This window comes from Rhyacophila brunnea, unplaced genomic scaffold (assembly GCF_057557595.1).
Source record: "Rhyacophila brunnea isolate RB1 unplaced genomic scaffold, BYU_Rbru_1.0 scaffold_11, whole genome shotgun sequence".
NCBI classification, from domain to species: domain Eukaryota; kingdom Metazoa; phylum Arthropoda; class Insecta; order Trichoptera; family Rhyacophilidae; genus Rhyacophila; species Rhyacophila brunnea.
The window spans coordinates 19,258,674-19,271,446 of record NW_028232763.1 but is presented as its reverse complement, the minus strand read 5'-3'; the positions used below and the strand labels follow the sequence as shown (position 1 = coordinate 19,271,446).

The window sequence follows — 12,773 nt, the reverse complement described above, 5'->3', positions numbered from 1 at the left end:
TTTTTCCACATTTTTTAAATGCATACCTTTGAGTAATTTAATTATATGATTTTTCATATATTTTTTATTGATTTTCCATGTAAATTACGCGAAAAATTCGCATTTTTCCATTTTCACTAAGTACCCTGTCAAAATATCCCGAACAAAAACAACCGCATCCGCATGGATGGTCTGGTCAAAAGAGTTTCGCAAAACAGCCAATACGGCTCCTATCTACCTGTTTTCCATTTATACTAATTGATGATAATCAACATCTTCGTGCTTCAATTTGGAAAGCACCTGTATATATTTTTATTGGTGCGTCGTCAAAATATACTTTGCAAAGCCATTCGCAACAGTTATAGCTGTCACCAAAAACTGTTTTCATCACTCCAATGTCACAATATAATAATATTATACTATTTATTGTTATTTATCTTACAAATTATTGATGGCTTTCACTGTATCTTTAGACCTCGTGCGTTCATAAATGTTTCGTTATGCATTAATTTATGACGAGCAAGCTTTATATCCAACGCTAGTTACTTTAAAAATCCCAATTTTAAGTACGTTTAATAATAAGACAACCAATAAACAAAATTATAAGTAGTTATTATCCACCTTATCATTTCGATTGACAGCGTATGAATCATGTATAATTAATAGTTATTAAATATTTATATTTTGTCATATATTGTCTATGATTATATGTATACTAAGTTTGTTGTCGTTGCCTATCATACGTCAAAATCTTCTGTCACATGTGATGCGCCTTTCAGGTTTAGGGTACTGGAAATACTATTTAATACAAGTTTATCCGTCTATTTACCACATCCCTGCTCAAGCAGTTATAGTGGATAATTATTGTTCTCCCTAGAATTTTCCCAGCACCTAGTAACTACATTGAAGTATTCTATGGTAACAATGTCACGATAACGTCGATATTTTTTTCATTTCCTAATACCCATCATTTTCTACACACCCAGTGCCGTGGTCAATATTGATGGATGAGCCATAATGCACCAGCACCTATGCCACATACGCTCCTTGAAAATAACTAGGATGCCATCTGAACTGAGAGAATCATACTCTGTTTAACACTGTCATGAGACTTGTAGCTCTATAGCACACCGGTGCGCCGCTAGACGGTAGGTGTGTCGCGGTGCATTGCTTGCAAAAAAACAAATAATTTTGTATATTATACGATAATTACTTAATAACCAAATTTGCGTACATATAAAAATATATGTTCGGTAATATATTTTAGCACCTGCATGAACTTAATAAAACAATGCAAAGTCAGAATGAAAATAATATATTGACGTGCTCTGATAAACTAGGAGTTAAGACAAGGATCTCTACAAATGTATCAAAGGACCTACCAGACCACCATTAAAAACAAGCAATTAATTTTGGATCCGTCTCAAAAACAATTAACTTTGCAGCAAAAGAAATTTCATCATTACATTCATACAATCAATACGACTGGATTCGAAACCCTTTCGCAACCAATGCCGAAAATTCTATAGAAGCGCTTTCGTTGAAGTTGAATTGAGAAACGATGGGACTCTAAAAACTAAATTTTGCAGATGTTCCATTGGCTATTTTCTGGATTTCGGTTAAAAAAGAATATTCTTGGATTTCCGACAAGGAGTAAGATAAACACAAATTACAAATTTGCTCACATATTAAAAATAATTGACTGCAGCGCTATTTTACTACGCTGGTATTAATAATTTAAAACATTCGATTGTAGGTTACAATAATTATTTATTATTATTGTGTCAATATTCGACAAACAAATATTCTTAACCAGACAACTAACCATAATTCAAGTGGATGTATTAATAAATACAAACATTCAATACCATTAATTTTACCTCAAACACCATTTTAAAAACTCTATTTTAGGGCATCACACTGTCTTTAACCTTAGCGATAGGTAGGGGGGGCAAATATCCTAGTCTGGGGTCCCCCTTCAGGATGTGGGGTCCATGTTTTGGTGTATAAATTGTTTAACATGCGGCGTGTCACTGTCTTCTGTGAAGACCTGTGGTGTGTCGTGGAGAAAAGGTTGCGGGGCACTGATTTACATACCGGTGCAAGTCAGTTTACAGAAAGCCAGGCGGGAACCGCGCCAATTTTTATTGCTGATTTTGGCAAAATTCATGAATACAAAAATGAAAACCTAACCTAACAAATAATCCAGTAGGTATATCAGCTATTTTCAAAATTTGTTTGCCGCTGGCTTCCTATAAACCGACAAGAACAATATACCTACCTACTTGCACTGTTTGAAAACACCTCAGAAACATTGGTACTTAAAAAAATATGACACCTGACAGAATTCGAACCTGTATACATTGAATTCTGGCCGATGCGCTTTACCAATTTAGTCACCAGTATTATATCCAATTACGGCATAACTAGCCGTAATGTGACTGAAGCTTTTTACAAATTATGCTAGTATTATTGACCTTTGCGGCTTGGTAAGAATACAATGGGACTCAGCTTCCAGCGGTTCCATTAATCGAGCAGATATGTTTTAAAATTGTGTTTTATGTTCATAAAGAATGTCACCCTCACAAATATTGTGATATAGTATATTCTATAAGATCCCTTTAGAGCAGTGTGGACTCCTCCAAAAGTGCAATTAGTAATATTATCAAGGCCTGAACAAAAACGATGCATGAGTGCGAGTGGGAAAGTATTCGGCACCCTTATAATCTCTGCGACACGCGCTATAGTAAGATAAAAGGTCTACATATGTTTGAGTTAGTTTCCAAAAGTATCGCCGACAAATTGTGGTAAATCGCTTCACGTAGCGTCGTAGCTCGTGTTGCTAAATTGCTATTTTTTGTGTTAAACATAGTCATTGGTAAATATTTTTAGTTATTTAAGCAGGAAAGATGGTTTTATGTGTTGTATTAAAATATGGTAGCCGTACTGATAAGCAAAAAGATGGTATTACGCTTCATAGGTAAGTTGATACATGTTCGTGATAATTTATTTGTATATTATTATAGAAAATTATATTTTAATTCTGAGCGTCTAGTGCGAGCACTACCGAAATGGTCTATGGTCTCGAACATTTGTAGACGAATGCGTTCGCTCACCCACAAACCAAACGCATGGCACGCAGCTTCATTTAGCAATGCAACGGGTGGCGTCTAGATGTATCTATAGTCTATGAATATTATGCTCTCTGCGAATATAATAATATTTTATAACAGCTGAGCAAAGGAAAGGGTGAAAAAATGAAATTCAACATTTATCATAAAACATCAATTATTTATTAAAATACTTTAAACTACCTTTCTATTAACAATCATCAATCCAAAAGGTACTTAACTGGGTGGTCGACTTAAACTTAAAAATGTAAGGAGGTGTAACGTGTAATTTCTTTGCTTGGTCTAAATGTATTACAATAAATCATCAATGTTATAAAGGAAAAATCATGAAATTTATGATACAAAAGTTAATCAATTTTCTGTGGGTAGGTAGTTACATAGGTAAGTATTGAAAGTAATAAACTTCTGTGACCAATCAAAACGTGGGCGGACATTCTTCTCAGGATGAGCATCATGGTGTAGAGTAGAGAGCCGTTACAAGGCCCAACTCGTCTGGCTCGTAGCAAAGCTATATTGGCTTCCTGGAGTCGATTCGCATACGACACAGCTCGGGCCATGTAAATCAAATCATCCACATTATGGTGAGCGTGGAATTTGTTCAAACAATTCTCATACTGCAAACAAAAAAGCATTGATAAGATTAAGCAAGCGTGTACAGAAATAAACAGAATATTACTTAAAGTATATGCTGTATAAACGTATACTACGTAGTCAACAATTTATTGTTTTTACATTTCATTGCTTGTTTGACCATTAGATGGGTGAGCAGCACATTGCATAGAAAGCCTTGGGGCATAGATAGCAGTGGTGAAGGGTGGAGGTAGGCTGTTAAGAACTGCCATAAATAGTGCACATTAAACTTTGTCAGTCATGCATATTTTTTTCATTGAAATAAGACAACTTACAGATGGTGTTGGGTTAGTTTTTAAAATTCAATTAAACCCTGCGAAAACAAGTCTTTTACAGATTAACATCCACATAGACTTTTTTGGAATACACTTTTTTTATCCCAAATTGCTCCATGAGATTTAGTCGATCACCCTTGTCATATAGATACACATATTTCGGACCATGAATTGGATCTACAATATGGCTGCTGCTCGCTATAAAGACGTGCTTGGTGAATTGTGTGAATCTCTAAACTGTTTTACAAGTTTCACAATGCAGATAATAAACACCTCTTCTCTGAACTGTATATTGATCTATCTAGTATCAACGATGAAACAAAGACAGATGACAAAATGACTAAGATGGTTATACATAATTATTATATCTTTAAAAATGAAAGTTTATGTCTTGTATATTAATAAAAAATGGGATGATATAACTGCAAATCAGACTGCTCTAATTAAATCCAAGCTTCGATGTCATCTGGGAATTGATCAGTGACTTTCTTGAGATGTGCATGAGCTACATCTCGTTAAGATTGAAAGGTAGATTTAGCGTATAGTGATCCAAGAATTTTTATTATCTCGTAGTTCTTTGGTTGAGCCTTTATGACATTTTTGAAACATTGGGAGGCCCAGTGAAGGAATAATTGTTGAATACAATAAAACAACTTAATATATTTATACATTGGCTTTGCATGAATTATTTAAATTCGCCCACCATACAGTATTAACAATAATAATTACAACATTATAATAATATAGACTAGAACATAAATTTCAGTCCTCATACTTGATAAAAAAATAAGAAAAAACTCGGCAATAAAGTTGGATGGCAAAATTAAAAAGTGGTCACGATCCTCAGCCATGAGTGAACGACCAAGAAGAAGGATGTATGTGGCAGTAAAGAATTATGGACCGAGAAAAATGGAGGAAGCTAAGGGAGGCCTTCATCCAACTGTAGATCGACCCCGGCTGATGATGATGACTTGATAAAAAGCTTAGTGCCCATACGCACTTGCGGCAGGCCGCATCGCGGCTAGCCGCATATCGTTTTTTGTATGCCGGCTAGCCGCAGCGGCCTGCCACAAGTGCGTATGGGTGAACAAAACAATTATTGTAAAGCAATTTTCTTAAGTGGTGAATACCAGGTCATATTCTATTATATACAAATTTTGATTCATAGATAGCATAAGGATCTCTTCGAATTTTCGTACTGACATACTAGTACTTTTTAATAGTTTAAATTAAATTATAGATTCTTCAAGATGTTACACAAGATTTAACAATGAAACATTCATCAATCTTCCATACATAACTCGAAACCTAATTGATAAAAATGTTAGAACATGACATGGGAATCAACCCTAGATTTATCGCATGCCAGCTGAGTCAGCTTGAGAAGATCCAAGATTTTTCGAATGGGTATTTTACTGAGGCTGTTCCAAGTTAAATATTTTCAATGAAGACTGTTACATTCTTAAATCACGTGTATTATTTAGGAATATCAACTGTTAAGCTGTGGACCCAATAGGTTGAGCAAACGATCAATTATATTTCTTGTAAAAAATATCTGTTATGAGACCTCTTCATGAGGCAGCCGAGATCCACATCGGATTGTAGGGCCAGTAAAAATATATATTTTTAACTGTACGCCTATACAAATATGATATAAAATATACATACATTCTCTGAATCCCCTCGATAAAATGATATACATCTGCTCGAGGCCAAAGTGCGGCAGGACAAATGCAGAAAGTGCAAACTGCGTAGCCTGGTCGCGGTTTCTCGTGCAAGTTAGTAACAGTTCTCCGCACACAACCCCCGATTCTCTGTGTTGTTATTGGACTTGGATTGTAACCCTGAAAACAAATTACAAGACAACTGAATGAACTGAACTGAGAAAAATTTTCACCCTGCTGAATTAAGCGGATAGACAAGGTTCTTGAATTACTATTATGATTACTAGATAGATGGAGCAATGAGATCTTTTTAAAATTTATGTAGAAAGGATTTTATTCTTTTCGTCATAAATTTCATTTCATACTCATGTGATATATGAAATTTATATCATAATATTTACATTAAGTATGTAATTTTATTAATCAGACATAATTATAGGTTCATATAATTTCTTCATGTTTTCTTTACAGACTTAACGGCCCACATGCTCAGCATAGGTAAAAATGGAGCTTTTATGGTATTCTTTTTCTTTTTTCTTTCGACCATGTCCGATCCTAATAGGATCATATGGGCCTCCACAGAGTAGAGGTTTGTATTGACAGATTTTGTTTTTAGGAAAAATGGATGTCAGCCATTTGCTCAACCTATTAGGTATATTCAGAGCATAATCCTGGACATTCCTTAAACGTTTTAGATAATCTATTTATATAATTTTGAAGCCTTATTATCCTTTATATTTATTTTAAACATTTGATGACTGCATAAAGTATTTTTATTACATAAAATAGTATTTTTTTAAACTTTTCGCTCTAATGTTTTAGAATATAGTCATATTTCGGTACATCCATGTGCAGTGGTATTAATATTTTTTAGATTCATTATTTTTTAAACGCATTTACAAAACCATTAGTAAAATTAATGTTAACATTATATAGTGACATATTTACGATAAAAAATTATATTTAATAATCTTTGTGATCCCAAATTTAACAAAAATTAGGCATTTTATTATTAAAAAATTGGCACGATTAACACATTTGAAGATAATTCTAAAGATACTAATTATAAGCTATGTCTTTGACCATTCAAATGTGATAAACATTCTACGAATAATGTTTGCTTTATAATAATTATTGACCTAAGAATAAGGTACTATTTTTTGAAATACGCCATATTTATTGGCATTTCCCAGTGGTTAAGCTACAACATACGGCCGTAGCTATAAATTGACAGATGATAAATGAAGTAGGGAGTAAGATCATGGTAATGCCCGTGTTTGAACATGTACCGATTTAAAAAAATATTTTTTTTCGGTTAGGTTAGATTATGGTTATGGCTACGGTCGTATGTTGTGGCTTAGCCACTGGGAAATGCCAATAGAAATGGCGTATTTCAAAATAATACTACCTTATTCTTAGGTCAATAATTATTATAAAGCAAACATTATTCGTAGAATGTTTATCAGTTGTGTGATTCATGCGCACTAGAAATCGTATCTGTGGATGATCAGGGTTAAATTATTGTTACACTATAATGGTTTTTCATTGGAAAAAATATTTTAAATATAAAATATTTTTTTTATGAGAAATGGATGTTTAGCCACTTGCATTACCAATTGGATCCAGAGTCATGAGTCATGACTATTTAGAATTTGAATATAAGATAGATAATGCAAAATTGCACTTGGCACATGGCATTCATCCGTAAATCAACAAAACTTAAAAAAACATGAGAATTAATGGATCTTTGATGAAATATGCAAACTCAATTTTGAAAAATTCTAGATATTCATTTTAACTGAATATTTAAAATATTATATTGAACTATTTTAAATGAGAGATGAGTATATTCTCATTTCACAGATTGACGTTTGCTGTGAAAAATATTTAAAACAATGTAAGTATCCCAAACCTTGCTTTATCCTGATTATTTAGCTTCATAAAGCAATGGCCCATGCCGAAACGGAGACGGAGAACAGCCAGGCGGTTGGAGTTGGTTCTCAGAGTTTCCCTGTAGAAGCCGAGAGCGCTGCGGTAGTCTTTTTTATTGAAAGCGATGCACACTTTCCAGAACAGCGAGGGGATGTTGTTGGAAGATTGATTCACCACAAAATTGAATTGCGCATCCACCGTCCACCACTTTATCACCCTCCAACAAGCACAAGTATGCTCGGCCCAAAAGATTCTGCAAAAAAAATAAATACAGATGTACAGCATTTTCGCCGGTAAAGTAAATTCGGCTGTTGTATAATGAAAAATCAGTTGTTTTCATTTTGTTTTTCCAAGTCATGTTGTGAATGGATTGAACTTGTAAATTGTAAAGTTCACTTCATATTATTATAATATATAAAGAAATTTGAACAAAATTTGACTAGGTTGAATAAAATAGGTAATGAAAGTGGGTAGGTATCGTCTTACATGATCATACATGATGATTTTGTCGGCAGTGGTGTATAGGTTTGCGGCTTTGGTGAACAGATCCCGTTTCATGTTTATATTCTTTTCATGGTTAGCTTCCTGCACGCAGTATGTGGCGAGCATGTCCAGGCACCGCATCTGATCTTTCTCCGAGTTAGAATAATCGATGTTGGCCGCGATGCGGCCCGCATCCAAGATTTTAATGAAGTCATCAGTTCTTTTTGTTTACGTACGGCACCTGTATAGAATACAAACATTTATATGAGAATACGCAATTTGAAAAATTGAAAGGACCCTCGCAAACGATGCTAATAGAAATCAAGATCCGACAGGTCCCATCCATTCATTCAAATATCATTCTCTCTGGACATAAAAATGTGGATAAATGTGGTTGAAAAATTAACCCTGCCTACATCGCAATAAGGGTTATTGTTTTACATTTCTTTCCGAAACCCTAATATATATATTATATTATATTGTAGCAAGTAGTTAAATATTAACTTTACCCACATTGCAAAAAAAGGATTATTCGAGATTTTTGAAAGATGTCTTTGACCTATTCTGCAAAACTTGCCCACTTTAATATTGTGATTTTGTATGAAACGGTGTATTATCATGGTACTTATATCAATGTATACAAACGAGTAAGTTTTAATACCGGCTCGGTTATTGTAACTTCGTTTCTATGGGGCACTATTTCTTTCAAAAAGTTTGAAACGCCATATGATTAGCAAGGTCTTTTTTCATTGAGGCATGACCATAATAGATTAAATTGGATTATAAATCATGCATTCTTGCACGCCAATCGAGATATCGGGAAGATTCTACAGGTGTCACTCTTAGCACAGCTATGAAAAACGCCCAATGTTCGGTACACCATGGTATACGCTCGACTATGTGTGTCGAGACGTGGTGGTTGGCGATGGAGAAAAGCAAACACCAGAGAGTAATCATTACCCATAAAAATTGATTAAAAAAGTATTCATTTAGTTATTTAGTAAAATATTAATATACCTACTCAAAAGGGTTCGCCATCCAGATTATAATTGATAGTTTTTTTTTCTACAATAGACTGTTTACCCTAGGAAATTGATGGTGACATTCTAACTTCATTACATTCCATGCGTAAAATCTTATAAGTACTTACTACTTACGCCAACATTGACATTGACCCAGATGATAAGTGGGATCTCTCTAGGCGAAGAATACTGAGTATTTTTTTTCATCTCATGCGGTAGGTAATAATTGTTCAGGATCCAACTTCGATCACCTAAAAACAATTTAGATTAGGCAAACGACATTGGTTACGTCACATGTCATAAAATGAAGTAAAATCACATCACAAAACTTTAGCTAGTTCAATGTAATAATTATAACGAAACTATACATTCAAAACACTACATTATTATAAAATAAGTGATGGTTTATCTTTACACTATTATCAAAAATCAAAATGTTTCGAAGTCGCATGACCAGGCACCTGCAGTAGGTACGAGGAACTAACGAATGACGTCATTACATTTTAAGCTACTAGAGTAAAAAATAATTGCGCTGTACTTACCCGTGTTATGGGAATTCACCGTCTTCGAGCTGCATTAGAAAACTTGGGATGCCCCGTAAGGAATTATTGCTTTGCCGTAATCTATTTTCACATTGCTGCAAAATTCATAATATATTATATTTTCTTATAACGAATAATCGTCAACTTAACCCTTTGTCTATTGTACGGTATAACGATACGCTACGGCCTACGCCAATCGATGTATGAAGCTTCTCTAAGTAACATAGAAAAATAATGAATCATTTCAGCGTATAGGCATGTGGGGCTTATAAAATTTATATCAGAAATATGACTTGGAAGTTAAAGGCTTAAAATAGTATACGATCACTTCGTTATAGTTTTTTAGATCTGCTAACACATAAACAGTAAAAAATAATGATTCATATTATAACACAGCATAATAATTATTAATTACCTATTAATGATTTGCTGTATTTTTTGCCTAACAACGATATTATGGGTCAATGAGAAATGGGACCAGTCTCAGGAAATAAAAACTACAATTGAGATCGCAAGGAGCGCCTTTCTCAAAATGAGACGCCTCCTTAGCAATCGAGATCTTAACCTAGGTCTGAGACTGCGTATGGTACGTTGTTATGTGCTCTCAATTCTTTTCTATGGCATGGAAGTATGGACGCTAAACCAAGAGATGTCACGGAGACTTAAAGCTTTCGAGATGTGGCTGTATAGACGCATCCTCAAAATTCCTTGGACTGACCGGGTGACAAATGTTGAAGTTCTCAATCGAATGGGGAAGGACCGAGAAATTCTACGTAGTATCAAAACCAGGAAACTACAATACCTCGACCACATTATGAGAGGACACATATACAGCATTCACCAACTTGTCATTCAAGGAAAGATCAATGGGAAGCGTAGCAGAGGACGGCGCCGCATTTCGTGGCTTAAGAACCTCCGTGATTGGTACGAGTGCAGCTCCACCGAACTGTTCCGGGTAGCAGACGACAAAGATAAGATCGCCTTGATGGTGGTCGACCTCCGCTAGGGGATGGCACAATAATAAGAAGATAGGTACCTATCTCTATAAGGTTTATAGATTTTTAATAACACAGGTTTTCAATACGCCGTAAAAAATCAAATTATATGTGGGTACTTATAATATAAGTATTATTATAATTTAGGTAACTATTCTATTCATACATATACTGCATTCCTAATCGCTGAAAAGCCTCAATTAAAATAAAGACTCAACTCGGTGTTGTCGGCAAGTTAGGTACCTAGGTACCTATATCTCGCCTTAATGCCCTTAATCAATCTAATATTACGTTCAAAGCTGACTGGAAGAACGAAATAATGAGTTTAATAATTCTGTGAAGATAAAAAAACAGGAAGATCGCCTCTTTTCTAATTATAGCAAGGAATCAATCATTTTGAGGCTGCTGTTGAGAGATGTCCCAAGACTACAAAATGTTATAAAGGTTTTCGCAACGCCATTTTTTCATTGTACCTAGTCACCCAAGCAATTTGAACCTATAAGATACCTAGACGAAATAATATAGCTTGCCAGCGATTATTATTAACCAATGCCCATACAGGTCACATTAAGTGAAAAAAATGTATGATAGGTAGGTACCTACCTACCATTTATTAGTAATCGAGTGGCAATAGTCGTGCATGATTATCATTTTTGAGGTTTTTACGCCGAATATGTATAATATGTAGGTACATATCTATTTCTATGTATTTAATTAATACATAGATATGGTGCTTTTATTTATGAATTGGTCATAGCATAGTAGTTGGCCGTTTCAACTTTTGGTTGATAAAATAAGGTGTCAGTCATTATTTTATTACGTCGTCTGTTGATATGTATAGCTTGGTCTCCATTTTCATACAGAAAAACTTGAACCAAAATTATTCCCTGTGATTTTTTAAAAAAAGTTATTGGTGAAGACAAATACAAACACTTCAAAATGATAAACACCAGAAAGGCTGTGAAGACACCCCCAAAAATTATAACTTGTTTCAATATTGTGGAGTTATTTTAAAACATCAGAAAATGAAAAGACCAGAGCAGCATTAAATTTCACTGCCATAAGTTAACAGCTTCTACTATGCAAATATACAATAATATTGATGTACCTACTACCTATGTAGGTATTCAACAGTTTTAAGAACACTAAATGATATAGAACCACAGTCTAATCACGAACCGACAATCATTTACATAATATTATTATCTCGGCAAGATGACATTGAACCATCCACATCTGTTTATTTGATCCACTGTGGTGCAGTTGAAAACTATGTATTCCGTTTAAAAAACCTACTAGAAAATTGAAGAAAAAAATTAAAAACTTTTTTTTGCAATAGTGAAACAACAGTTGTTATTAAAATAGGTACGAGTAGGTAGGTACCTAATTCGGAAAATATTATTCTTTGCAGATGATACATACTAGGAATTATCGATATTAATGGTATTATAATAATTATATAGTACCTATAGCAATTATTATATTTAACACAAAAAATATTACTCCAGTATTGGAAGATAATGACTTGTTTTTGTGTCTGCACTATGTGGTGCCAGATAATATCTCAGATGGTATTTCAGATAAATCCGGCATTCATAAGAGAAACAAGGACGATTCTGAAAGATGGATACAGAGAAATACTAAAACCTGGTTTTTTCAATTATTTTTTTAATGGTTTTTTCATATTATTTTATGTTTGTTTTTGCAAAATCACTTATTTTTCATCAATTTTCTTAGAATTGGGCTCTTATCTTCAAAATTCTAGAAGCTCGTATATTTGTGTATTCCTTCGCTGCAAGGTTCTTTTGTGATTTCACATTATTTTTCGGGTTCTGTAGACCTACTAAATTTAGGTCCCGGACCTGTAGCCCTTTTTGGAAATTCAGCCCTGCTTGTAAGGGTAAATAATTACAAATTTGGAGCACATCTGAAAACCGAACAGCTTATATTATATTGTAGACCTTGTAGGACTAATCGTTAATAAATAACCTAACATATTCTCACGAATCAGTTCTTACAACTTTAAGAACTATATACCTACATGCAATATTATCTCAATAACACGAAACGGAACGCAATTTTCAAAGAATCCACGAGCCGGAACGGTATCTTTTAGAATT

General features: G+C 34.1%; 1 protein-coding gene and 1 long non-coding RNA gene across 2 annotated transcripts; both read right to left on the bottom strand.

Moving 5' to 3' along the window:
• Window positions 1-3,337: 3,337 nt before the first annotated feature.
• Window positions 3,338-7,670, bottom strand: LOC147078448 (uncharacterized). Its single transcript, XR_015071831.1, has 3 exons — window positions 7,592-7,670; window positions 5,684-5,859; window positions 3,338-3,724 (listed from the first exon to the last, which is right to left on the bottom strand). It is a non-coding gene; the product is annotated as an uncharacterized LOC147078448 (long non-coding RNA).
• On the bottom strand, window positions 7,671-11,615 carry LOC147078447 (RNA polymerase-associated protein CTR9 homolog). Its single transcript, XM_085957123.1, has 5 exons — window positions 11,261-11,615; window positions 9,659-9,753; window positions 9,245-9,367; window positions 8,098-8,335; window positions 7,671-7,864 (listed from the first exon to the last, which is right to left on the bottom strand). Exons 4-5 carry the CDS (start codon window positions 8,233-8,235, stop codon window positions 7,724-7,726), a joined length of 279 nt encoding a protein of 92 aa, XP_085813249.1. The 5' UTR covers window positions 8,236-8,335; window positions 9,245-9,367; window positions 9,659-9,753; window positions 11,261-11,615; the 3' UTR covers window positions 7,671-7,723.
• Between the last annotated feature and the right edge of the window lie 1,158 nt (window positions 11,616-12,773).

Excerpts from the sequence above, each read along its gene's own strand:
- LOC147078447 (XM_085957123.1), bottom strand. The coding sequence starts at position 8,235 with ATGCGGTGCCTGGACATGCTCGCCACATACTGCGTGCAGGAAGCTAAC. Across the intron at positions 7,865-8,097 it reads AAATCATCATGTATGATCAT|AATCTTTTGGGCCGAGCATA; the intron begins GTAAGACGATAC and ends TTTTTTTTGCAG.